At 67.2% G+C, this 25,886-nt stretch overlaps 1 protein-coding gene across 18 annotated transcripts in view; it reads left to right on the plus strand.

The window, feature by feature from the left end:
- Positions 1-247: 247 nt before the first annotated feature.
- The window catches only part of FBRSL1 (fibrosin like 1), a 33,778-nt gene continuing 8,139 nt past the window's right edge, over positions 248-25,886 (plus strand). For 10 of the 18 annotated variants that reach the window (XM_036303402.1, XM_036303406.1, XM_036303391.1 and 7 more), the window contains exons 1-6: positions 248-727; positions 6,822-7,019; positions 13,170-13,274; positions 14,886-14,921; positions 19,632-19,661; positions 25,447-25,492. In XM_036303402.1, the coding sequence (XP_036159295.1) occupies positions 449-727; positions 6,822-7,019; positions 13,170-13,274; positions 14,886-14,921; positions 19,632-19,661; positions 25,447-25,492 (694 nt within the window). In that variant the 5' untranslated portion in view covers positions 248-448. Of the gene's footprint in view, positions 728-6,821; positions 7,020-7,621; positions 9,931-13,169; positions 13,275-14,885; positions 14,922-19,631; positions 19,662-25,446; positions 25,493-25,886 lie in introns of those variants that run through there. The other 8 variants (XM_036303394.1, XM_036303395.1, XM_036303405.1 and 5 more) reach the window with 8 other exon arrangements.

Consider the following 25,886-nt stretch of genomic DNA (forward strand, 5'->3'; position numbering starts at 1 on the left):
GGGCGGGGCTCGCGCCGGGCCACTGGAGCGCCCACTTCCTCTGGCACTGGCTGCCGGGCGGAAGTACGTCAGTTGTTATCAGCTCGAGTCCTCGCCGCTGCCGTCGCCGCCTTACGATCCCGGGCGCCTCATCCCGGCCCGCGCCCCGACGCCCACCCAGCCCGCCGCCCGCCGCCCGCCGCCCGCCGCGCATGGGGCGCGCCCCCGCGGAGGCGGCCCGCAGCCGCTGAGCGCCGCCCGCCCCGCCGATGCGCGCGGCCGCCCGCGCCGAGGCGCCCAGGCCGCTCCGGGCCCAGGGCTGAGGGCTCCCGCGCGGCATGCCCGGCCCGGCCCGCCGTCCGCCGCCGCCCAGGGCCCCAGCCCGCGCGGCCCGCACCGAGCCCGGCGGCCACGCGTAGCGCAGCGGCAGCGGGAGCCCGACGGCGCGGCCGCAAGGTCACCGCGCGCCATGGAGGCCAAGGTCCGCCCGAGCCGGCGCTCGCGTGCGCAGCGGGACCGTGGCCGGCGCCGGGAGGCGGCCCGCGACGCCCGCGACCAGAGCGCCTCGTCGGGCGAGGAGCCCGAGCCCGGGCCCGGCAAGGAGAACGCGGGCCTGCCCCGCGCGCCCCCGCCCCGCGCCGCCGCCGCACGTCCCCCGCGCCGCCGCCGCCGCGAGTCCAGCTCGCAGGAGGAGGAAGTCATCGACGGCTTCGCCATCGCCAGCTTCAGCTCGCTCGAGGCCCTGGAGGTAAGTGCGGCGCACGGAGCCGGGGCGGGAACCCCCAGCCCGGGGGCGTCGGCACACCCACGTCGGAGGACCCGGCCGCCGGCGGGGGGCGCGGGGGTGTGGGTGTGTCGAGCTGCGGGGGAGAAAAATGCCCCCATCCAAACGGGGGCCGTCGGGCTGCACCATCGGCCCTTTTGGCAATTGTTTCGATCAAAGTATCGCTTCCTGGGGCTGTGCTGGGAGGCACCGCGCTGGACTCGGTCGGGCGGAGATAAAATGGATACTTGGAGGTTCTTCCTGTGCCTCCCTCCCCCTCGAGGCTTCTGTTTGGACGGAGGCGGGGGGTGGGGGGGTCATCGCTCAGACCTCTCTCCAGGCTACACTGTTCACAGGATGACAACAAATAGTGCTTGTCTGGCTGCCTTGTCACGGACAATATTTGCTGAGCAAATACTGCCCTGCTCGGCGCCCAGGTGAGTGGAGAGGGACATGAGTACTGTCAGGGCGCGGGGAGCTGCGTCTCCTCTCCTGGGAACGGCCTGTAGCAGGCTGGCCCAGCCTGGGGAGCCTCCACCAGCGCCCCACCCGCAGCACCTATTTGAGGGACCAGCATCTGCCCGGCTTGGGGCCCCAGGGATCACTCAGTGAACAGCTCCCATCCTTTTCCTGGAGCCTGGGGGCTGGTGGGCCTCTGAGCCCAGCAGGGGAGGTGCCCCTCTCCCTGGGGTCTGCCGGTCTGGGGCAGGCTCCGGTCTGGTGCTAGCAGCCAGGCAAGGTGGCTCAGGGACCGGCCTGCCGCTTTCTGTCTGGGCAGGGGATGCACCGCGGTGGGGCCCTCCGGTCCTGCCCGTGTGGTGTGGTGGCAGTGCCCGGCTGTGTCCTGGGAAGAGCTTTCTGCCTTCATCCAAGCCAGGCCCTCCCCTGCAGCCTCTGAGAGGGGTCAGACCACCCCCTTTCCAGCAGGCCTCTCCCGCCGGACACGGGTTCCCACCGGCCTGTCAGCGCCTTTCGGCTTCTGCCCTGGTCTGTGTGTCTCCTGGTCCCTCTGCCCGTGTCAAAGTTTGGCACCTTCAGGCCTCTGAGCAGGTGTCCCTCGAGGGGCCCTCCTTCCTCCCTCCACTGGACCCCCGTTACTTCACATGCTCTCCTTCCTGTGGGTCCGCGCTCACGCTCTGCTGGGTGGCTACCCCCCCCCCCCAACTTGGCTGGCAAAAGCTCGCAGAAGCACGCCTGGGCGCCGGAGGAGGAGGGAGGGGGAGGGGGAGGAGGGAGGGCACAGGGGAGCGAGGGGTGAACAGGCACCACTCTCTCTTGTGCGTCCCCTGTGGGGTCCCAGGGCCCTGTGCACATTTGTGGAGTCATCGAGTGGACAAGCACGAGGAGAACCCGGGGTTCGGGAAGGCTGATCTGATCCTCAGGTCCCTGGGCGTGCCCTGGTGCACTGACAGTGCAGCGTTTGGGGGTGTCTGTGGGCTCCCAGGCAGGTCCCAGTGCGAAGAGCCTGCTTCATGTCACTCCTGGCCCCTCCTCACGCCTCTCTCTGCCCTTCTGAGCCAGGGAGGGGCCACCTGCCTTGGACAGTCCGGGGCTTCTGCAGGAGTCCTGGCGTCTAGATTGGCACTCTGGTTGGTAGGTTGTCACGCTGGTGGGGCCTCATTTTTTGCTAAAGTGCAGTGGTTCTCCCCAGACACTCTTAGCCAGCATGCAGTGAACGTGTGCTCTCCCAGGTACTGCCTGTGCCTGCTTGTCCCCCTGCAGCGATAGGTATACTGAGGCCTGAGGCCATGAGTCAAGGCCCCAGCCTGTCCGGGCTCTAAGCTCTGCCCACTCAGGAGGTGGGACCCGTGTAGAGAAGAGGGTCCGTTTCCCTGGAGTCCTCACCCGTGTCCTGAAGATGCAGGCCCCAGACCCTGCAGCCCAAACACTCCCTGTTCCTCTTCCCTCTGCCCCAGGCAGACCACTACTCCTCTGTGTCCCAGACACACACCCTACCCCGTGCTGAAGGCAGTCCCTACGACTGCGTGCACCTGTGTCTGCCCCTAAGGGAAACCCCTGTGCCTGCCTCGGGGTGGGGGCTGAGAGGATCCCAGCACGTCAGTACTGCAGCCCAGCGGGGAGTCCATCGTGTGGCAGTATTGTTGGCTGAGGAGGGGGCCCAGGTGTGGGAGAGTGGGGAGCTGGGATTGGGCCCCACCAGCCAGTGTGTTGGAAGCCCACGCTGTGGGGGCCATGTGCCCAGCTCACTCCTCCCACAGGGGCACCGGGCTGAGACCTCGCGATGGCCAGGCTCAGCGAGGAGCGCTGGTGGTGGAAAAGCCTGTGCACCTGCTCTTCAGATGGGGAAACTGAGGCCCAGAGAGGGCGAGCTCTTTGTAACCATGGGACGAGGTGGCACCAAGCCTGGGACCCCGTAGGATGGGACCCCGTAGGATGGGACCCCGTAGGATGGCCTTGGGCTGCTTCTCCACCCCCCGGAGAGCTCTCCAACCCGCTGAGAGCCCACGGCTGTCGGGCTGCATCTTCCAAAGCCATCTCATGGCCCGTGGCCCACGTTGGTGCCCCGCTCACTGTGGGCTGGGGTTCCTGCACGTCACCATCTCCTGTTTTGTGGGTCAGCGCCTATTGTGGGGGAGATGAGGCCAGGAGCAGTGAGGATGCCAGCCGGCCGAGAGGGCGCTGTCCTCGCTTTCACTTTGTAGAGGAGGGAGCCGAGGTGAGGCCCAGGGTGAGGTCCCCATCCAGGGCCCACCCGCTGCAGCCTGGCCCACAGAACCATGACCTTCCCCCCCCTCCCCACCCCCCCCCCAGCATGGGCTGCATCTTCCTGGTGGTCTTGGGGAGGAGTCTGAGCTGGGCAGGTGGAGGGTCCTGACGCAGCCTGCAGATGCCACAGCAGGTGCCTGGCTGCCTGGGCTGCTGCCTGGGCTCGGGGAAGGGCCGCCCCTCAGCACCATGGGCGTTCACACTGGTTTGCAGGGCCGTGGCCCCACAGGCTATGGCAGGGTCTGCTGTGTGTCCCCCTCCGCCCCCCCAGTCACCACACATTCCTCGTGGGTGGTGGGCCCGCAGAGCGGATGCTCCGAGGTGGCCCTTCGCGGCTGTGGCCTGTCTGCTTGCTGCTCGTCCCCACCCCAGGCACGTGGGCAGGGACCATCTCCTGTCCCCCCAGCCACTCCTCTGCTCCACCGTGGCGGGGTGTCGCCCGCCTGGGTTCCCTGTCTGCCTGTCACCTGCTCCCCAGCGCCTGAGGGCAGGGGCTGCAGAGCTGTCAGTCCCCCCTTCCTCCCCTGTGCTGAGTGCGTGGGGTTCCCCATGGCAGGGTTTTGACGAGTGAAGGCAGTCGCTCTGCTGAGAGGTGGTGCCGGGTCCGCCCGCCCAGGGTCTGTGCGGTTTGCTGACCTGGCCCACCTGTGTTCCACTGGCTCCTGTTGGTTGCCGCCCCACCTCATTCGTACCTGGGCAGATTGTGGGGTTCCCATAGGTTCTGGCAGTTCCCTGGTGGCCACATCTGCCCGGACTGCAGTGCTGTCCCTGCCCACCTTCTCGTGTCCTGTCTTCTCCCTCTGGTGGGCCTCTCCCCTCCATGTGGGGGCGTCAGGCCTGCCGGCCGGGGGGCTGTCCTGTAGCTGGGGTTTCGGCACAGCTGGTCTGCGGTTGCATTGTGTTTGCGGGTCCTGTGTCAGGGGCGGTGGGGTGCAGGGGCACCGTCAGCCCCTCCACACGGGACAGAGTCGGGTCCCGGGCCCAGCCCACCTGTGGTTTCATTAGAGACGCTGGTCGCAGTGGGGAGGCAGGTGGTGAGAGGGAAACCGTGGGACCAGCTGCTGGAAGCAGGGTCAGCAGGGCGGCCGCCGGGAAGCCCACCTGGGATGGGAGCCGCCTCCCTCACCGCCCTTGGCAGCCCTTGCCCGGATGTGTGTCCCCTGGGGGCCTGGCTGTGGTGGCCCTGGGGCAGGCCATGCGCCCTTGTGCTGGGGTGGCCTGGCCTTGGGAAGGGCTGCTGGCCAGCAGGGCGCGCTCTGTCCCCTCCCTACTCGCTGAGCATTTACTGAGCGCCGACCGCACCAGGCCCAGTGCCTCTGTGGGACCTGCCCCCAGCAGGGGAGCGGACAGGTGGCTAGGCAGGCAGGTGCCTGACGAGGCTGTCAGGTGTGGGGGGGTGGGGCACTGAGGCCAGTGGGGCTGTGAGGCCTGCGACCCCGGTTCACAGCTGCTTCTACTGCTCCCCACGCAACCAGGAGCCCGTGCCTGCTCTGGGACTGGTTTCCTCACCGGGACGAGGCCGCCCTTCTCTGAGCTGGTCCCATGTTCTTTCTCTTTGTCCCCCATCCTGGGACAGCACCCCAAGAGCCCCCCTGCCTCCCCACCCCTGTGGGCAGGGCAGGCTGTAGTCCCTCCTTCCCTCTGGGTGACAGCCGCGCAGCTGAGCAGGTCCCGGGCGGAGGGGAGCAGGGGCACGCTGCCTGGTGCACAGTGAAGGCGGAGGGGAGGGGCTGGGTGTCCGGGCAAGAGGCTGGGAGAGCAGAAGCTGACAGGGTTGGGAACATTTCATGCCCGTCGAGTGTGGGTCGGGGGTGGCCCAGGTGGTCAGCGCAGGGTCACGGTGACCATCTCCTGGATGGGCAGCAGGAGACTGGCCCGGGTGTAGTGAGGAGGATCCAGAAGCTTCCAGGGCAGGGAGGCCTTCTCGGGGGCGGTGTAACACGGGGACAGCCGTGCACCAGTGGGTGAAGGAGGTGCCTCCCAGGCAGGGGCCTTGCCTGGGGTCAGTAGATGCGCCTCAAGGAGGTGTGAGGTGAACTGTCCCGCATGCAGCACAGCTGGAGGCCACTGCACAGGGTCCCCATGGCAGGGCCAGCGGTCAGCGCCATGTGGGGTGTTGGAGGTGCTCGTCCTGGATGCAGGGGGTCGGGGAGTTGGGCCAGGCAGAGAGAAGCCCCCTCCTGCCTCCCAGTGGGTGTGGTGGGAGGGACCCTGACAAAGGTTGTGAGTAAAAGAGGAGGGTGCCCTTGTGGCGGCTGAGAGGCCTTGGCAGTCTCTGAGGTCCCCCGATTTTAGCACCCCAAGTCCCACGTCCTGGGAACCCGCTCAGTCCCAGGCAAACGGGAGAGGACCACGTGGAGGGAACCCTGCGGGGTCTTCTGTGCCCCAGGGGGCAGGTCTTGAAGGTGGGGCAGGGCGTGGGGGCTTCGGTGGGAAGTGTGAGCCATAGGGATCCAGGGGGGAGGCCCTGGGCAGATGTGCAAGGCCCTGGGCAGATGTGCGAAGGGCGTCCAGCCTGCAGGTGGGGCAGGTGGGATTGGCCGGAGCTCCTGAACCGAGTGGGTGAGGGCCTCTAGGTCTCCAGTCCAGGAGTTCTGGGGGACAGGCGGTCTCTGTGACCCACAGCCTCCTGGCCCCTAAAAGGAGGGGGCTCCAGGCCTGGCTGTGTCCAGGGGTAACATGTTCACCCCACAGGGCCTCCTCCCACAAGGGCAGGGCGTGAAGAGGCGGTCTGATTCCAGGCGTGGTGGGGTGCCCACGTGGCCAGAGGGGTGAGGCCACGCCTCTGCCTGTAGGGCCGGGGCCTGGGCCCCAGGGAGGGGACATGGAGGTGGTGTTTGCCACTGTTCATGGCTTAGCTTCACAGTTGGTTTGTGGGTGCAGTTGGGAATGTTGGTGCTGCACGGTAATGATGCTTAAGGGGACCAAGCCATAAGGTGGCTACAGAGAATCGGTGGTTTCAGGCAGCGGAGCCACCTGGCGTCCAGGAGTGTTCCGGGTGCAGGGCCTTCAGGGCGGGGCCGTCGCCTCAGCCACTGGGGGTGGCGCACCGCTGTGCCGGCCCACCGTGTAGGGTCGCTCTGCATCCGGGCAGGGTCTGTATGGTGGCATCTGCCCATCGGTCAGGTGTGCCCACAGGTGTGCATGACCCAGGTGGGCTGCAGAGGTAAATCTCTGGGTGGATGGTGCCTGGGCTCTGGGGCCCCACCTGGGCATCCCTTCAGGGTCTCATTGCCGCCTCTGTCCCCTTCGGTGATGGTGGCAACAGGTGGTCCTGGAGCTGGCTGGGGGTCCTCGGGTACAGTGTCCAGTGTCACTGCCAGTTAACCTGCTCGTCCCGCCTCCCCCACAGAAGGACATGGCCCTGAAGCCACAGGAGCGGAAGGAGAAATGGGAGCGTCGCCTTGTCAAAAAGCCCCGGGAGTCAGAAAACGGCCCGCCGGCAGAGCCCAGTGAGAACGGCCGGCCCCCGGAGGTGGGCAGCCCCGAGCAGGACCTGGAGCCCACCTGCGACCGGGGGAAGAAAGTCCCACTGCAGCCCGCCAAGCAGGTGAGCATGGCCCACCCCACTCAGAACTGTGGGCACCCATGGGCCACACCAGCACCTGGACACCGCCTGTCGGCATCTGGGCCTGCCGGGCATGCATTCTGTCATTGTCGGGCATGGGTTGTGGGGCACAGGTGGACTGGGGCCGGGCAGTGCCCTCTGTGAGGCTAGATCCTGGGCTGAAGCAGGTGTGGGGGGCCTGAGGGTGCACCTGATAGGCTGGCCCCGTTTCCCCATCGCGTCCGTCAGGCTCCGCCAACCACGGGGTGTCCACTGTGTCTGTTCCGCGTGGGGCCGGGGTCATTGTGGGGTGCTCTCCATTGCTAACCTGCGTGAAGCGCAGTGTCTGGGCCACTCGTGGCCAGTGGTCCTTGGTGGGGGCTTTCCCCCAGCGAGCGAGCAGAGTGCAGGCTGTGCAGGTGCTCAGCAGGCTGCCCCCTGGCTCGCTGTTCACTCCTTCTTCCAGGGAGGGTCTGCTCCGTGTGTCACGCTCTCACTCACCTGGGGCTGGGCTGCTGGTGCGGGGCCGCATGTCTGGGCCGGGCTGGACGGGGGGTCTGCAGGCACACTGGCCCAGGTGGACACGTGCTCTTTCTTCCATGCAGGTGTGCTCCCCAGAAGGGGGGCCGCTCCCAGCCAACCCCTGGGACCAGACCAGCCCGGCCCAGCGCCCGCAGCAGCAGCCGCCCAGCCAGCCCCAGGGGTCTCCCCCAGCCCCGTGTCAGCGCTGCCAGCCCAGCCGGGCTCTCCCGGACCCCGGGCAGCCCTGCCAGCCCCAACAGCCACCCCCGGGTCAGCGCAGCTTGCCCCAGCGGTCACTTCTGGGCCCAGGTCAGCCCTGCCGACCCCGGCGATCACTTCTGGGCCCAGGTCAGTCCTGTCGGCCCCAGCGGCTCCTCCCAGCCCCAGATCAGCGCAGCCGGCCTCGGCGGCCACTCCTGGCTCCGCCCTCCAGGCCACGGTGGTCACCCCTAAGTCCCAGGCAGCGCTGCCGGCCCCTGCGCTCCCCCCCAGCCCCCTGCCACCTTTGCCGGCCCCTGCGCTCCCCCCCGGCCCCCTGCCACCTCTGTTGCTCCCTGCTGGCCCTCTGGCACCGCTGCTGCTGGCCCACGTGGTCGTGCTTGGCCCCGTGTCTGCACAGCCAGCCCAGCAGGGCATCCTCAGAACAGTGGTGCGGGCCCCTTCAGTCCCTGCTGGCCCACTGCCCGCACTGCCAGCCCCCCCAGTCACCCCTCCTGCTGCGTCCCCGCCGCCGGTCCAGCTGCTCTTCCTCAGGCCAGTGCTGCTGCCCCTGGCAGGCGCTGCTCACCCCATGCCAGCCCCGAAGGTCCCTCCTGGGTCAACCCGATCACCCCCGTCAGCCCCAGCAATTAGTTGAGGCCCCAGAGAAGCATGGGCCCCCCAAATCTTCACTGCTGGGCCCCAGCCAGCCGAGCCAACAGAAGCAGCCACTCCTGGGCCCAGAGCAGAACTGCCGACGCAAGCAGCCCCTCCTGCGCTCCAAACAGCCCTGCCAGCCCCCACAGTCGCTTCTGGGCCCGGGCCCACCCTACAAGCCCCGGCCGCTGCTCCCCATCCCCAAGCGCCCCTCGCTTCTGGGGGATCCGCCCCCGCCCCGCCGGCCACTCCTGGGGCCCCTGCAGCTTCGGCGGCGGTCCCTGCTGGACCTGGCCCTGGGCCGTCCCTGCTGGCCCCTGCGGTCACGACGGACTCGATCCTCCACCCGCTCAGCCCGCCAGGCCCCATATGTGAGCCCAGGTGCCTGATGCCCGTTTCCCGACCACCATCTGTGGCTCCCTGGGCCCGGCTCCTCTGCTGCCCGAGATGTGTTGCTGGACTGGTCTCTGCTGTGGCCGGCCCGTGTGCTGTGTTTGGCTCAGCAGAGGCAGAGCCCCAGGCAGGGCCACCGTGGCCCAAGGCCTGCTACCCGCCCAAGGCCACCTTCGCCAGGAAGAGAAGAGAGGACCCCCGTGTCTCCGCCCCCGCCGCCGACCCCCCCCATGCCTGCTCCACTCCCCTGTGCCTGCTGTGCTGTGTGAGTCACACATTCACACGCCCCTGGGAGGGGCTGCCGGGGGCCCCTCTGTTTCTCTGTGCCTCTAATGCCACATGTCCTTGTACATTGAGTCTGTGCACGCCCCCCAGGTGTGCCAGTGTGTGTGTGTGTGTGTGTGTGTGTGAGAGAGCCTCACCCCCAGAGCCCCTCCCCTCTGGTCAGTGTGCATTCCTCGTGCCCCCCCTCCCCGCAGATGTGGGTGCAGCCTTGTCCCGCCAGCCTTGCCTCCACCTCCAGGTCCTGTGACTATGGAGGCGCAAGAGTGCTCAGGGCCATCTGTGGTCGAGTAGAAGCTGCTGGTGGCAAGGAAGGTCCCCCGGGACTCTGCTTGTCGCCAGTCACCGCCCCAGTCGCCAGTCACTGAAGTGGGTCAGCCCCCACCCCAGCTCTGCACCAAGAGAGTCTCCAGGGCCCTGGGTCCTCAGTGCCCTCAACACCCTCTGCAGCCTTCCAGTTGCTGCCCCGGACGCCCCCTGCTGGGCAGACCCCACACTACAGAGCTCTGCCTCCGCTGTCCCTGGCCCAGGGCAGGCCACTCCAGTGCTGGGACTCCCTGGACAGCAGGGGCCCTGAGAAGGGCTGCAGCTGTCCGGGGAGTAGCATTGCCCCCTGGGGTGCCCTGGCCAGGCTCCGCTCAGCCTCATGCCCCTGTTGCCTGCCGTGACAGGCATGTCCATGCTGACCCATCCTCGGGGTCCTGGTCTCCAGGCCTCGCCCTCCCCACTTGCTCACCAGGACACTGCCTGTGGGGGCCTGACCAGCCGGGTGTGGGGTCCCCTAGTCCTCACTCAGGGCCTCCCAGAGACGAAGGGTTTATTTTTCTGATTGAAGACAATAAAAAGTGCCGTGCCATTCTTATAGCAGCGTCAGCGTTTGTGACTTAACAGGAGTGTCCTGCCTGATTGTGCTCCCTACGCCCAATGAGCAGCGGGAGGGAATGTGTGGTGCGCTCAGGACCGGCTCTGCTGGCCTCTCCCTCAGCCCCTGCCCTGGACGGGGATGCAGGCGTGTGTCCTGCCCTGAGCCCTGGGACCTGTGGGCCCTGTGAGTGCCTCTGCCCGGTCCACATACCTGGTGCTGGGGCGCATCCCAAGGGGGGCCAGGACGAGCGTGGACCTTGCAGCCCCTGGGAGTGTCGGCCAATTTGTAGGGTGTGGGGAAGGGCCATGGGGACCCCCAGCCAGGGCCTGGGCTGCCCCACTTCCCATCTGGGCCACCCCGCTTTGAGCCCAGGGTGGGCGGCCCTGTGTGATCGCAGACTGAGAAAGGGGCTGGGGTTCTATTGGACCCCAGAGGGGCTTACAAACCCGTGACCCCACAGCTTCTCTGGGTTCACAGCCCTGGGACCCTGGGTGTGCCACCTGGGGAGGCCCAGGTGCTGCAGGGGGAGCTGCAGCACCTGTCCTGGGGGCCCTGCTGGTGTTGCCTGGGGACAGCAGTCTGGGAGCGGGCTCTCCTGTGGAGTGGCCACTAGGAGGCGCTGGAAGGTAAATGAATTTCTGAGCCACCTCGTTGGCCACAGGACACAGCTGGTGGGGTTGGGGGGTGGAGGCTTGGGCTCCCACCGAAGGGCTGGCCCCAAGGTCAGGGGTGGGGGTGGAGTCTACCTTGAGCAGGAAGTGAGGATGGATGAGTCTTTGAGGGGGGTCTTGGAGGTCTGGGGGAGGCCCCTGCTGCCCCAGGGATGCCTTGGATGGAGTCTGGGTGTCCGCTCCATGCCCGGCACAGGCCTGCCTCCACCTCCCTTTCTGCAGGTGCAGTGCCCGGGCCTGCTGTGGCTGTGGTTGTCAGGTGGAAGGGGGTGTCCGTGTAGGACCCTGGATGGCCGCGCTGAGATGGAGTTGACCATGCAGGGGCCCACTAAGGAGACCCTTGGGGTTCCCAGGGTGCAGGCACGAGCATGGGTCCCCCTGAAACACCCTCCAGGCTGAGGGAACCCCAGGAGGAGCTTGTCTTGTGAGCACGGGGGTGTCCTCGTGTGTCCCAGCTTCAGGTGAATGCCAATCACTCCCGCAAGTCCTGCCCTTCATTTGATAAACACCAGAGGGCCGCCCCTCGCCACAGAGATTTTCCTTCCGGGTCCTGAGTACCAGAGTGCCCGGCCAGCAGGACCTCTGTTCCAATTCACGCAGTGTGTGAGAAGCGGCTGCTGGGCCAGACACTGGCCAGCCTCCTCCCTGGACAGAGGCTACCTTCACCCTAACCCAGAGGCACCCCACAGGTCACCAAAGCCAGCCCAGGCCATTGTAAGGGAGATAGCGCCACATCCAGCCCTGCCCTCACCGCAGGGAGCTGGCATGAAGTCTGTCCAGAGCTGGGTGGGAGCCTGAGATGGCCTGTCTGAGCCCTAGAGGGTCTCAAGGCCCTGGTTACAGGCTGCTCTGAGGTTCCGGCCCTTCGGCAGTTAGAGCCCTGCTCCCCTGCTCCCCTGCTCCCTGAGGCTCCTCTGAAGAGCCCATTGGTTCTGGGAGGTTCCCTCCACCCTCAATCAGGGTCAAGCCCCGAGTCCCAAGTCCCACCCCCACCCCACGAGGTCCTTGGTGGCCTGACCTCCCTCCCCCCGCCCTCCTCTGCCTTCCTGGGGCTGACTCACTTGCAGTTCAGCTCCCGTACCCTCCGCACACCTCCAGGCCCTCCCTGCCCTGGGTGGACTGCCCCATTTCTCATCTGCACCCCCACCAGCCCTGGACCCCGAGCCGCGAGCCTCGCTGGGGAACGGAGACGGCCGTGGGAGCGTTCTGGATGCGCCGCGTGGCTCCTCCCCACATCCGTCTGCCGTGTCGGCTTGTCTGCTGTGTTTGGGGTTTTCTAATCATAAGACAGTTGCCAGATGGGCTGGTAGATCCTTCCGGAAGGTTCCCATCCGTGCCACGGGCTGGCGATGTGGCCTTGGGCGACTCAGCCCCTTGTCCTCGGTTTTGTCACTTGCAGGATGGGGTCATGCTGGTCCTGCAGGACTAGTGAGCGGGTGCTGGGCTCCTATGAATGTGAGTGGTTCCTGCCCCAGCCCCTCCTCACGCGGGAGGTAGCTGGGGGCTGGCGATGGACTCTGGGGTTCCTCTGTGGTCCCTGCGGTCCCCGGCGTGCCACCTTCTGTGCCGGCCTGTGGGACGCGGGCAGCACTTGGAACCGGTCGCCTCACCGAGTGCTGGGCGGCGTGCTGGCTGAGAGCCACAGCCTCGGTCAGACGTGCCGAGGGAGGTTTGCCTCCGCAGTGCCCCGACATCACCGTGGAAGCAGACGAAGCTAAGGGACCGAAGGGAGGCCAGGAGGGCGGGAGGCGATGGGACCAGACACGGAGCTGGACGCAAGGCCATGTGCTTCCTGGGTGTGGGAGGGTCAGGGTCAGGGGCTGGGATGTGGGTCGTGTCCCCACAGCTTTGTGAGGTTAGAGTTATTTTCAAGTAAAAAGTAAAGTGCGAGCCCGGCCAGCGTGGATCAGGGATTGAGCATCAACCTATGAACCAGGAGGTCAGGGTTCGATTCTGGTCAAGGCACATGCTGGGGTTGCAGGCTGGCTCCCTAGTGTGCGGCCTGCGGGAGGCAGCCAGTCACTGATTCTCTCTCATCATTGATGTTCCTATCTCTTTCCCTCTCCCTCCCTGAAATCAGTAAAAATACGTGTGTCTGGGCCACTGCTCTCATTGCCGCTTAAACTCCACGGAGCTGCTCCTCCCGTGAGCTGGGCACGCGGTGTCCAGGGAGGCTTTTGTGTGAAGAGCAGGAGCTGCCGCAGGTGACAGGACAGGCACAGAGAGGCTGAGTGATGGCCCTGGGTCACACAGCCTGTGGCCGTCCACACCCAGCCCTGCGGCCTGATGCCAGCCTGGGATTGTGGGGGGTCTGAAGAGAGGGGGAGGAGTTGCCACCCTGCTTGGTGTAGGGAAGGGGTGCGGCGACCACTGGGGAGGGGACAGAGCCAGCTGCAGACTCCTGTCCTTGAGCCTTGTGTGTCCTTCCTGTCTGGGCTCCACTCAGCTGGGCCACATGCAGTGCCTGCCCCCCCTGGGCTGCCCCCTCGGGTGGAGCTGGCCCCCCCTCCCCCAGCAGGTGTGCGGAGGCTCAGGCTGCTTGCTGAGCCCTCTCTCTGTCCCCAGGTGAAGGCTGTCCTGTCCAGAGGGGGCGACCGCCACAGCGAGGATGAGGGCTTCCGCGAAGCCACCAGCTCCCGGCTCAGCGCCTCCCGGGACCAGCTCAGTGACGTGAGTACCCAGACCCAGGGAGTCTGGGGCAGCCTTCCTCCCGCAGACCCGCCAGCCGCTCAGTAAACAGCTTCTCACTTACCAGGGCTCCGCCGGGAGGGAGTTAGATGAGGAGCGAGGCTGGCGGGGCCGGGGTCAGGTGGGGGCCCGCTGTCCAGCGGGCAGGCACAGGCTGGACACTCTGGTGGCAGGACTGGACTGGAGGCAGGGGCTCTGGGAGCGAAATGGCTCGGACTTGGGGTGGTGGGCAGGGGTGGCTGCTGGCCTCAGCCTGATGCTGAGGTGGCCTGAGTCTGGGGATGCCTTCGCTGTCCTGGAAGGAGGTCCCTGAGCTCAGGGCCCTGGAGGTGGGAGGGGCCTGGGATCCCGTGAGGGGCTGACCCGGGATTTGGCCAGCGATGGGGAGACCAGACCAGATGGCCCTGACCCCAGGGGTTTCAGGTCCCAGAGCTTGGAGGAAGGCTAGGAATAGGGGGGGGGGGGCCCTGGGAGGCCCTAGAGGAGGCCCAGACTGGACCCCCAGCTTCAGGCGTGACTGCCCTGGAGGCTGAAGGAGTGAGTTTTCCTCATTATCATTTAAATGGAGGCCTGGGGAGCGGTGAGGCCGAGGCTGCTGGAGGCTGATTGCCGGCTTGGTCTTTCCCACAAGATGGGAAAAGGGCCGCCCAGTTCCATCTCTGAGTGTTGGCCTGGAAGCAGGAAGCGGACTCTGGGCGCAAGGTAGGGCGGCCGCAGCCCAGCCACCCTGTCCGTCCGTTCGTCTGTCAGCAGGGCCTCCAGGCTGGAGGCTGCCAGGGCGAAGTCTGTCCAGCGGGGACCCAGGAGCCGAGTGAGGACCTGGCAGGGGTCTGCCTGGGGAGCGGGGCGTCCCACAGCTGCAGCCCAGGCGGGACGGGTCCCTGTGCAGACGGGAGCAGGCTCAGTGCCCAGTGTGCTCTAGGCCCTGGTCTGCGGGTCCCCCCCCCCCAGCCCCATCCCGCTAGCCTGTGCCTTGGGGGCCAGCCCTGGGGGCCTCCCTGTGAGGCAGGGGTGAGACCCACCTCCGAACCACTTCCTCCCACGGCCTCCAGGCCACAGCTCATCCTGACTCCGAGGCCGGAGTTCCCCCGTCCAGCTCCTCCCAAAAGTCTTCCCGCGCCTCCCCTCCCAGTCTCTGGGAGGTTGGGGGTGGCACGGAGCAGGCTGGCAGGCACAGAGGGGCGTCCCCCCTGGGAGGGTTGGCCCCAGGAGGACCAACCCAGTGAGGACAGAGCACGTGTGGAACTCAGGCCCTCTGGGGGCCGACACTTGGCTCAGAGTTGAAGGGCCTGGGTTTTGCCGCCTGTGTGTGAGGGTGATGGCTGGGCCATATCCGGGTCTCCGGGCGAAGGTCCGAATGGGGCCCTGGGTCTGTGAGGCCCAGCTGTGTCCTCGGTCCTGACCCCCAACCCCTGGTTCCCGCCAGGGCCCAGGGCGTGGTCTCTGGGCCTGTCTCAGGGTCACGGCGTCTATGCCCAGGGACAGGGGTGCCCTGACAGTTCAGACGGGCCCTGGGGTGGGCCTCAGAGGGCGGGTGGCGGTGGGGCTGCAAGCCTGGTTACCCTGGTTACGGATGTTTTCTTCCTTCTGCAGAGCTCAGCGCAGGCCTTCTCGGGCAGAGGCTATTCCGTAAGTCCCCTCCTCCCCCGAACCTCTGTCCCTCTCCCTCTCTCCCTGCGTGTCCTGTCCCCTCCGGAGCCCCCATCGGAACCCTGCCCGGGGCGGACCCCAGGGTGGTCTTGTTGGCAGAGCTGGCCCGAAAGGGGTGTGCACAGGGCTGGAGATGGGCTGAGGGGGCGGAGGTTCCGAGGGAGAGGGTCCTGTCGGGTGGCACTTGGACTTGGGGGTCCTGGGCATGGAGCAGCCGTTCCCCAGTGACCCTCCCCACCCCCCCCAGTACCTCGCTTGGCCTGGGCAGGCTGGCTGTGCAGGGCTCCCCTTCCTGCCCCCACCCCCATCCTTGGGGAACAGACTGGTCCTCAGGACGTTATTCCTTTTCCCTGAAGTATCAGGAGGCCGAGCGCCGCGAAAGCCAGGTGCCAGGTGTGCTGTTGGCCGGCCCAGCCGGCCCTGGTTTACCAAGTTCCGAGCTGCAGGGCGGCTTTTTATGGGTGTGACTGACCCATTAGCCCCAGCCGCCCTCCCACCCAGCGGTGTTCCAGGGAAGGACCGCCCGGGACTGCAGCCTGGTGCCTGTCAGTCCTCACGGTCACCGGTCACCAGTCACCACTAGCACCTGGGCTCCCCACACTGCAGTCAACTGGGAGCTGTGCCAGGGCCCGGCCCCAGCAGCACAGGCAGGCAGACCCGGGCGGAGGCGTCGGTGACCTGTGTGAGGCCGGCCAGATGGGGAGAGCCGGGTGGTGATTAGGAGGGGGCGGGGCCAGCACGCCCAGCAGCAGGCTGGCCCCTCTGTTGTGTGTGCATGTGGCTGGTGTGTCATGTGCTTGCATGTTGACATGCCTGTCACATGCACATCTTCATGTGGCCCTGATGGGGCCGTGTTTGCCTGCACCTAGAAGTTCTATTTATCTCTGGGCCGTCTGTGTTCTGTGCCCCGCATGCGTGTTCATCTGCACGTGTGTCTGGGTGTAGCAGATGCGCATGCATGTGTGAGTGGGTGTGTGCATGCCTCACATGTGTATCTGCATGTGAGTGTCTGGGTGGTGTGGATGCACCTGTGCAAGTGACTGTCGTTCTGCAGGCATGTGCCCCGTGTCACCTGTGTGTGTGTGTGTGGTTGTCCTCCCTTCCCAGCAGCGTCCCGCTCTAGGCGACACTGGCATTTGCCCTCTGACCTGGCTCATAGACGACACTCAAAGGGGCTTCATTTGCCCAGATTTTCCCCAGCAAATCCCCAGCTACTGCGCATCCTCAGCAGCTTCTGTCCCAGACGCTCGCAGCCCCGCACAGACGCTCTCGCAGCCCTGCACAGCCGTCAGATGCTTGTCAGCCGTACTAGTTAGAGAGTAACTCTCCTAATTCGGTTGCTTGCAACCAAAAACACGTGCGCTGTCTCCGCAGACACGGGCCTGGGGGCTTCCCTATGAAACAGCAATGGAGATCTAGAGCTGTGGAGGCCAGAGGCAGCATGGCCCCCGCCCCGCCCCAGGCACCTGGCCCCCCACGCCCCCCATCAGGCACCTGGCCCGCCCCCCGCCCCCCATCAGGCACCTGGCCCCCCACGCCCCCCATCAGGCACCTGGCCCCGCCCGCCCCCCATCAGGCACCTGGCCCGCCCCCCCGCCCCACCCCAGGCACCTGGCCCCCCACGCCCCCCATCAGGCACCTGGCCCCCCCCCCCGCCCCACCCCAGGCACCTGGCCCCCACCCGCCCCCCATCAGGCACCTGCCCCCACCCGCCCCCCATCAGGCACCTGGCCCGCCCCCCGCCCCACCCCAGGCACCTGCCCCCACCCCTGGCCCCGCCCCCCGCCCCACCCCAGGCACCTGCCCCCACCCGCCCCCCATCAGGCACCTGGCCCCGCCCCCCGCCCCACCCCAGGCACCTGCCCCCACCCGCCCCCCATCAGGCACCTGGCCCCGCCCCCCGCCCCACCCCAGGCACCTGGCCCCCCACGCCCCCCATCAGGCACCTGGCCCGCCCCCCGCCCCACCCCAGGCACCTGCCCCCACCCCTGGCCCCGCCCCCGCCCCACCCCAGGCACCTGCCCCCACCCGCCCCCCCACCAGGCACCTGCTCCCCCCCCGCCCCACCCCAGGCACCTGGCCCCCCCCCGCCCCCCATCAGGCACCTCCCCCCCCCCCCCCCCCCCCCGGCCCTGGCACCTGGTACTCCACACAGGAGGACCGGATTGGGGGGCACTGCCACTGTCTGTAAAAGCCCCACCGCCTGGTTGGTTTGTTTTCACGGCCGGCCTGCCTGTGCTGCGGGGCCGGGTCCTAACAGGGTGGCCCAGGTGTGCCGCCCCCGCTCCCACTGGACGGTGTGGGGTCAGGCGGTGGGTGGGCCGTGGATTTGAGCTCTATCGCTTTGTGGGACTGCGGGAGAAGCCACTGAGACATGCCCGCCCCACCCCACCCCCCAGCCTGGCACGGCCCTTCCTCCAGCCACTTGCCCAGAGGTTCCCGGACACTTTGAGGTTCCGCCCACGCGTGGCTGTGTGTCCTGCATCTGGCTGTTTCCTGGGTTCGGCTCTGGGCGATTCTCCTACACCAAGGCCCTGGGTGGGAGGGTGCCCGCGGGGCATCCCACTGCAGTGCTGCCCCACCAGCTTCGGACCCACCGTGCTGCCCCTTGTGCCTGAGCCGTGGCCTGTCCCTGGAGCAAGACCTGGAAGCTCTGGACAAGCCACGGGGCCCTCGAGGCCCAGCACCTGCACCAGGAGCCAGGGCGGGCTGGGCCCTGGGAGCTGAGATTCAATTACACGGACAGGCCAGGCCGCCGGGCTCCGGGTGGGATTAATGCGAGCGCTGCTCTGGTTAAGACTTTCTGTGTCGATAAATAATTCATAGGCAGTTAGCGCTGCGAGTCTGACAACACGAGAATGTATTAATACAGTCGACTCCACCACAGGTCAGCCACGGGCGCAGGGCTGGGCCATGTTTTATTCATTCTGTGACACAGGCCCATTAACTCCCCTGGCCCCGCGGGCAGTGGGGAGCCGCGAACAGGGGAGGGAGGCCTGGCCCCTGAGCATAGGAGGCCCCACGAGACCCTGGGGTGGCGACTGTTGGCCGTCCCCACGCACTTGTTGACTCATCACGGCAGCCAGCGCTCCTCAGGCCACAGGCCAGAAGGTTGAGGAGGACCCAGAAATCTCTCCTGGCAGCTGCGGAGGGAGGCCCTGGGGACAGGAGAGGTTAGAGGGGGTCAGAGCAGAGTGCGTGGAGGAGCCAGAGCCAGAGGAGCAGCACACGGGCCCAGGCGGACCCTGCCCATCACACGCGTGTGACTTGAGTGCACATGTCTGTGTGCATGTGTGTGTGTCACAGTCACAGTGGGGCTCGGGCCTGTGGAGACACAGAGACGTCAGGTTTGCCTTGGGAGTCACGTGGGGCACGGACCAGGGCTCGGGGAACGGCAGGCAGGCTGCCCATTGGCAGTGGATGTGCTCATGGGCTGGCAGGCACACACCCCCTCCCCCCCGCCCTGGGGACTGAGGGCCAAGGGCTGAGGGGTCAGGCCGTTAGGGGAAGCCCCTGGTCAGGCCGAGGCAGCCCTCGTCCTCGCTGGCCCACCTGTAACAGGTCACGTGTGTGGGTTTCCGCTTCGGGTTTTGCTGGCGGAGGTGCCTGTGCTGGGCCCTCAGCTCGCTCACGGAGTGATCAGTGCTCTGTTTGCTTTGAAGCCTAAACACCCACAGAAAGTGAATTGGCTGAGTGAGCCAGGGCTCGCAGGACCCTCCTGGGGTTCTGCATAACTAACTGGGCGCAGCCTTGACTTCCTGCTCCGAGGGGCCGGGCCCTTGGGGCGACACCCGGGCCTCAGTCCCCTCCCAGCCACCACGCAGGAGTCGCTGTGTGGTGCCCGACAGCTGCCTCAGTCCCCCATTGTAGGCCAGTGAGTCCGCGGTGGTTCCCCCCCAGCGGGACGCCAGGGGCCCTGTCTCCTGCCCCCTCCTGCCAGCCACACAGGCCTGGGCTGGCACGGGCAGAGCCCAGACCCAGATGAAACGGCCTTTCAACGCGACCCCTCTGGCTGCTCCCAGCCCCGGCCCCTGCTGAGCCACTCAGGTGGCCTCTGCCCCACAGCCCGTCGGACGCTCGTGGACAGGGCACCCAGGGAGGTGTTTTCAGCCACGTCACTCACTTGACGGGAGCGTGTCCTAATTGCAGTTGCTGGGAAGAGCTTTCCTTCTTTATGTCCTTTTGGGGGAATTGCTGTGGCTTCTAGAACAGTCTTGCTCTTTAAAGCTCTGCTGACTGACAAGAAACAGGTTTGTTTATCACGGTCTTTCCTCACCTGCTGCACTAATAATGTGGGGCAGTTTCTACTCGGCACAGCTTCAGGGCAAGCAGGTGGGCACCCCGACCCCTCCCTGATGGCGGCGCCTCTGGCCAGGCCTGTCCTGACCCGTCATCTTTCCCAGGGGTCTCACCCCCCACCCCTCGCCCTCCTTGCCTCCTTCATAGAGCTCAGCTGCCCAAGGCTGGACCCGCTGGGCCTGGGGTGAGGAGGGGCCCCTGCAGCCTGGGCTCCTGGTCCCACTGGCCTAGGACCCCCCCCAGGCCTGAGGCTCAGAGTCGGGGGGTGGGTCTGCAGAGCCTCCTCCGTCCCTCCCACCTCCCCTCTCTGGTGTGAGCCTGTGGCCTCCCATGAACTCGCCTGGCCACCTGTGGGGCTCATGGCACTAACTCCCCTCTCTCTCCCCACAGTGTGACAGCGAGAGTGACGGGGACGACAAGGTAAGCCCTACGGACCCCCCCCCAGCTGACTCGACCCACAGGTGGCCCTGGAGACCTGGCAGGAAGGTGCTGGGGCTCCTGTGGGGTCGGGGCACCTGGTCACACAGCTGGGACCTGGGCCGGCAAACAAGCCAGTGTCCCGCTGAGGAGTCGCAGGTGGTGAGGCAGGCAGGCTGGGACCCCTCGTGCCTGTGGGGGCTCCAGGGTGGCTGGGCACGCAGGCCCTGCGGACGATGTGCCTGTGGGCGCTTGGCGGGGGGTGGCCTGGAGGGCCCGCTGAGCGCTGCCTGGTGCTGGGTCAGGTTTCTGTGAAACGAAGTGAGTTCCGTTGGGAGGTCTGGTATGTGGCTCTCGGCTCCGTGTCCTGGCCACGTTGGGCAGACGGTCCTTCTGGTGCTCAGTGGACAAGCCCATGCAGGTGTGGAGAGGGCTGGACAGGCCTGCAGAGGACTCCGGGGGCCAGGTGACAGCCATGGAGGTGGTGGGCAGCTGAGAGCGAGTGTTTTGTCCCAAGGCCTGGGATGGGACGGAGGAGCAGTGTAGACAGGCGAGGTCTGAGATGCCCAGGACGGGCCTCCAAGGGGAGCTGGCCCCAAAACCCTGAAAGGGGTCGCCATTGTGGTCTGGCCCGCAGGGAAGATGGCAGAGGTGGCCAGCGTGTCCTGGGGCCCAGGTCCCTCCCCTCCGCCACCCTGGGGCCTGCGGGACGCCTGTGGGTCCCACTGCCCACAGCGCCCGGGTGCTGGGACGTGTCTTCCCGAGGAGTTGTCTGTCACCCCGTCTGTAATCAGTCCGGTTGGGCACCTGGGCACATCACCTTCAGCGCCTCCTTTAATTGGGAACCACTTTTTGGAAATGCTCTCTGAAGCCAAGGGCTGCTCTGAGGGGCAGAGGGAGGGTTCCTGAGGCTGCTGGCTGCTCCGTCCACGGGCCCCCATCGGCCAGCACTACAGTTGCTGCCCACAAGCTCCGCCTGCCTGGCCCCGTCAGTGCTGGTCTTGGCGAATTTTTCCCTGCACCCCGAGGTCTAGCCAGGACACATCCCTCACAGCAGCTCTGACTCCCAGCCCTCCCTCCTGGCTTCAGGGAGCAGGGGCCAGCCACCCTGCACACGGCCCTCAGTTAGGAGCTGCTGCTGCTGCAACAGAAACCAAACTCGACAGTGAAAATAGCTGTCTGTCCCTGTGGCCGTCCGTGGCATGTGGCTCCACCCTCAGTCTCGTCTGGGTCCGAGGAGGCAGCTGTGGCACCAGCCGTGTCATTTGCGCCCTCTTTTCCCACTCCGTCGATCATGAGGGCTGGCACCTCTGCAGGGCGAGGCAGGGACAAGGGTGCACGCATCCCGGGGGCTGGAGCAGAGGGTGAGCCCAGAAGGCCACGTGGCGTAAATCACAGCATGAAGTTCAGGTTTTGTTCCAGGTGCATCCGGCGCCACCACCCCGGGCGGCCCCTGCCACAGGGCCTCGCCAGGTGTCCTCAGGGCTCGGCCTCCTGGCTGCAGGGGCACCGTGGTCCAGCCCCTCAGCATCCTCCATGGACACACGATGGTCCCAGAGTTGGGGTGGTGAGCAGCTGGGTGGCAAGAGACCCGAGTTCCCGCCCTCCTTGCCCCAGCTCAGTCTCTGGCAGCGAGGAACCCTCTGCAGGCCCATCAGGCAGGCCCGGTGGACACTCGCCTGGGACCGTGGACCAAGTGGCCACCCACCCTGCTCTCCCTACTGCAGCCAGGCTGACCCGTGAGGATTCCTCCCCAAGCAGAGAGAAGGGCCTCTGCCCCCTGGGCACCCAACTTCCTTTCTCTGGCACCGGCCAGGTGAGGCCGGTCACGGATCTGGGGGTTGGGGGGCTGGTGCAGGCAGGAAGGCAAGTGCCTCCGGCATTTCCGGTGTGTGACTGTGAGGGCGCAGAAGGGGAGACCAGCATCACCTGCAGCAGTGCCTGGCCTCAAGCAGCTGCTTGGCATCCACAGGCACCTCCCTGCCCCTTGCTGGGCCCTTGGGACTCATGCCCACAGAGTTGGGACAGGCTGGCGTGTCACGTTCCCTGACGCATAGAGGGCCGGAACCAGCGTGGCTGCTCTGGAGGGACAGGCCAGAAGGGGCAGCTGAATGTGCAGGTTGGGTGGGCAAGAGAGCGGGGAGCTGCTCTGTGCCCTGGGTCTGTCTGCACAGACTCAGCAGGTGTTGGGCACGGGGACAGCAGGCCAGGCGGGCAGCCCCCCAAGGCCTCTCTGGATGGGCCACAGGGAGGCCTGGGCCCCGTGCTTCTGGCCAGTTCGCTCGTCCCAAACCTGCCAGGGTCTGAGGTTCCCTCTCAGCCAGCAGCAGCCCTGGAGGCTGGCCTGCAGACAGAAGACAGAAAACCTCTTCCAGCCTCCCCTGTGAATACCCTCCCGTCCGCCCTCCTGATGCACAGGCCCTGCCCTCGACCTCGCTGTCCAGTCAGTGCTGCAGACCTCCCACCCCCACCCCAGCCCTCTCGCCGCCATGGTCCTCCCACCTCCTCCAGATGGCCCGCCCACCACACGGTGGTTTGCGTCTAACTGCTTTTTTTATTGGAAAAATATGGGGTGAAAATTGTGTGGGGCTCATTAGGGGGCCAGCTGGGCCTGGGCTGGCTGCCTGTCGTCTGCCCAAGTGGCCCGCCAGGTGGCTGGCTGGCCAGCACTCCTTCCCATCCCCTGTCTGTGGCCACAACCCTCCCTCAAGGGATGTCTGTCTGTCCAGCCTCTGCCAGACGCCTTGCCAAGTCATGCTCCCAGCGCTCGGCCTCTGCCAGCTCCGGGGCTGCGGGAACGGGGCTGGGCCCTCCGTGGACAGCAGTCCGGCTCCCTGGCCAGCCCCCTCCTCCGAGCCTGTTCCCTTTGCTCACTGGGGCCCTCATGGTGCCTGTGGCCTGGGATGAGCCGAGCAAGGCCACCTCCTCAGAGACGGAGGTGTGTCCTCCCGCGACAGGCGGGGCCACGGCAGTTTAGAGGTGGGCGCCCTCCATCCCAGTGACTGCCTGGGTTTCCCCACATCACCCGCAGGGTTGCCTGGCCCTGCCTGCTGCTCTGGAGTCCGGTGGGACCGGCTTCCGCCTACCAGGGCCCGGGTGTCGGCCTGCTGGTGTCTCCCCCTTGCACCCCTCGTCTCTCTCAGGAGCAGGGAGGGCAGAGCTGGCATAGGACAGGTGTGGGGCGCTGTCCTTCCAGCCTCAGGCACTGACCTCACTGCTCCCTGGCTGTTTCCCCCTCGGTACACTGGGCGTGGGAGCATCCATACTCGCCCTGATCTGGGAGCGGCGATGGGGTGGCGACCGCCGGGACCGAGCAGCAGCCAGGCGGGCAGATCCGCGCCTCGGGGCTGGATTAGTCGGGCCTGCCCGCGCCCCGCCTCCGCCCCGCCCGCCAAGCTCCTCGCCTCCTCCGGTGCCGCCAGCGGTGCGCCCTCCGCCACGCCCGTCGGGCCTGGGGCCCCGAGCATCGCAGAGCACCCCGAGCCCCAGCGGCGTGGCGGACCTGCGCCCCCGGCCTGGGTGCTGGCTAGGAGGGTGCGGGAGGGGCACCCGATAAGCCGAGTTCGGGGTGGGGGGACCCGCCGTCCGCGTCCGGAGGACTCGCTGCGATCGCCTGCGGAGCGCGCCGAACCCGGGCGCCGGCAGTGAGTTCGCGGCGGAGGCTTCGGGGAAAGACTCAGGACTCGGGGGGCCGGGGCCGGAGAGCAGCCGTCCCCCCAGAGCAGCAGATGCAGGAGGGCCCCCGTGCTGCGTCCCCGTCTCTCTCAGGAGCCGGGCGCGGGAAGACCCAGCGCCTTTGACCAGGCGCGCTTGGTGCGGGGTGCAGTCCGGCTGGGGGTCCCGGGCAGGCCAGGTGCTGGGGGCCCGGCGGCGGAGGCGGGGTGGGCGTAGTGGGGGGCGGCGCGCCTTTGTCTGCGCCCTGGCGCAGCCTGGCCACCCGGTCCCGGGCCGCAGCGGGGTTCTTTGTCTGGGGCGGGGCGCGGCCAGCGGAGCCGTGCGCGTGTCTCCTCCGAGGCTGCCCAGCCGGTGGAGTCCAAAGACCAAGCGCGGTGGCCGCCAGGGGTTGCTCCCCCCAGAAGTCAGTGCTGCCCTGACCCTGCAGCCGGGACCTCTCGCCTGTACTGTGACCTGGAGTGACCCCTGGCTCCCACCCCAGCCGGCTCCCGGGGTCACGGCTCAGTAGTTAATCCCAGGAAGTGACTGTCCCAGGTCGGGTCGCTGCAGAATAGGAAGGACCAGGACCCGGGTGCAGGCGGCCTCTGGACACACGCTGGGAGGGGCCCCCACCTCCACATGGGCGTGACTGAGCCCCGCCAGGTGCCAGGCCTCTGGGGGGAGCCCGCCTGCCCCTGCCCAGGGCCCCAGCGGACCCGGGATCTCTCGGCTTCCCTGAGCAAACTTTCACTGCGGCAGCCGGACGAGAGGACTGATGGAGCTGGGAGAGCGGCCTCCCTCATCCAGGACGGCATCCCAGGGGGCTGAGGGTGCCTCTCCCACCCCTGCCCTCACTCCCCTGGCTCCCCGGGTGCCTGGGCCCCACCTCCTGGCCGGGCGCTCTGGGCTGGGTCCTTGAACCGAACCCGACCCGGGGGGTGGGGGGTGGGGGGTGGGGGGGCGGCGGTGGGGCTGGGAGGCCTGCGGCCTTAGATGCACTTGCCCCAACCCCGACCTGGGCTTTCTGAGGGACTGGTCTGCAGTTCCCTTCTGACCCGGCTGCTGGGCTGCTGGGGGCGGGCCCACCCGCGGCACACCCACTCTCACACCAGCTCCCCTCCCCCGTGCTCCCCCCCAGCTCAGGTAGCCTCCCACCCCCATGGGGACTCAGCCGGGCTCTAACAACCTATCAGCTGCTACTCACCATGTAGAAGGTGCCGGAAAAAAACACAGGAAGAGGTCACAGCAGTGGTGCCTGTGTCCTGTGGGTGGGTGAGGGGTCACAGGTGGCTCCGTGGTCGGGCAGGGAGGGGAGACCCTCCACTGCCCCTCAGTCGGGTAGGGAGGTGGGGCCTGTGCTGCCTGCTCCCTCCCACCTTTGTGCCAACGGGTCCCACCCCTGCCTGTCGTCAGCAGTGTGTTCAGGATGCGTTTGCTGCCTTGTTCTTCCTGGTTCCAGTTTGGGGGATGTCCTCATGGGGTGCACCTTTGGTGCTTCGGTCAGCCCACCGACAGCAGCCCCTGGCTACCGTGTGCACCCAAAAGTCCAGGGTGGGGGCATCTGCAGACCCAGCAGAGGGAGGGCTGGGAGATGAGTGTGGGTGCCGAGAATGTGGGGCACCAATCACGGTGAAGGCTGCTCAGGGCACTGAAACCTGTCAGCTGTTCGCCTTCAGCGGTGAACCGTGTGGTACGCGGCGTACAGTCCAGGAAGGTGTTTAAAAAAGCAGCCAGGGAGGAAGGTCTATGGGGGGACTCCACGTCCCGACCCCGATCGCCCTCGCGCGGCTGCCTCCCAGGAGTGGTGAGGTGGGGACGTTCCTCTTTGCCCAGCCCCGGAGTCCACGCTGCCCTGGGCACAGCACTGTGGCCATGGTCCCCAGGCCTGTGGCGGGCCTGGTGCAGGGAGGTCTGAGGCATGGCGGGCCGTGTCCTGCCGTCCTGGCTGTGGGTGGGGCACTGTGTGCTCTGCTCCATCACCCACCAGGAGGCCAGCAGAGCCCGGGCTCCCGAGTCCGTAGCCACCCTCCCACGTGGGGCTATGGCTCACAAACCTGCCCAGACCTGATCCCTGGCGCCAGGGCAGGGCTCAGGGCCGTTTACCCCCTGGCTCTGACCCTCCTCTCTCTTCCAGGCATCTGTGGGCTCCGAGAAGCTCTTTGCCCCGGCAGCCGAGAAAGGTAAGAGCACCCGTGGCTGGGCTCCAGCCTCGGGAAGGACCGGTTCTCCGGGGTCTGCTGGGCCCTGTGGGGAGTGAGGCTGTGTCCCCAAGAGAAAGTCGTGAGGAAAGACGGGGAAGGAGGGAACGGGATCTCGGTCAGCCAGATGGCCCTGGCCTGGGCTCCGCCCCCTGGTGGGCTGGCCGCCACGGACACCACGGACTCCCCCTCGGCTCACCTGCCCTAAGCCTGTGGCCCTGTGTGGACAGGCAGGTGCACAGTGTTCCTGTCAGGCCTGGCTGGGCCCAGAGGGCTGGCAACCAGGCCCAGCACAGAAAAGGGCCCCTTTGCCGGGAGGCCCATCCAATGTGCCCAGACAGAACAGGGCCCTGGCCTGGTCACTTGAACCCGGAGC

Source organism: Myotis myotis, unplaced genomic scaffold, assembly GCF_014108235.1.
Source record: "Myotis myotis isolate mMyoMyo1 unplaced genomic scaffold, mMyoMyo1.p scaffold_m19_p_37, whole genome shotgun sequence".
NCBI classification, from domain to species: Eukaryota; Metazoa; Chordata; class Mammalia; order Chiroptera; family Vespertilionidae; genus Myotis; species Myotis myotis.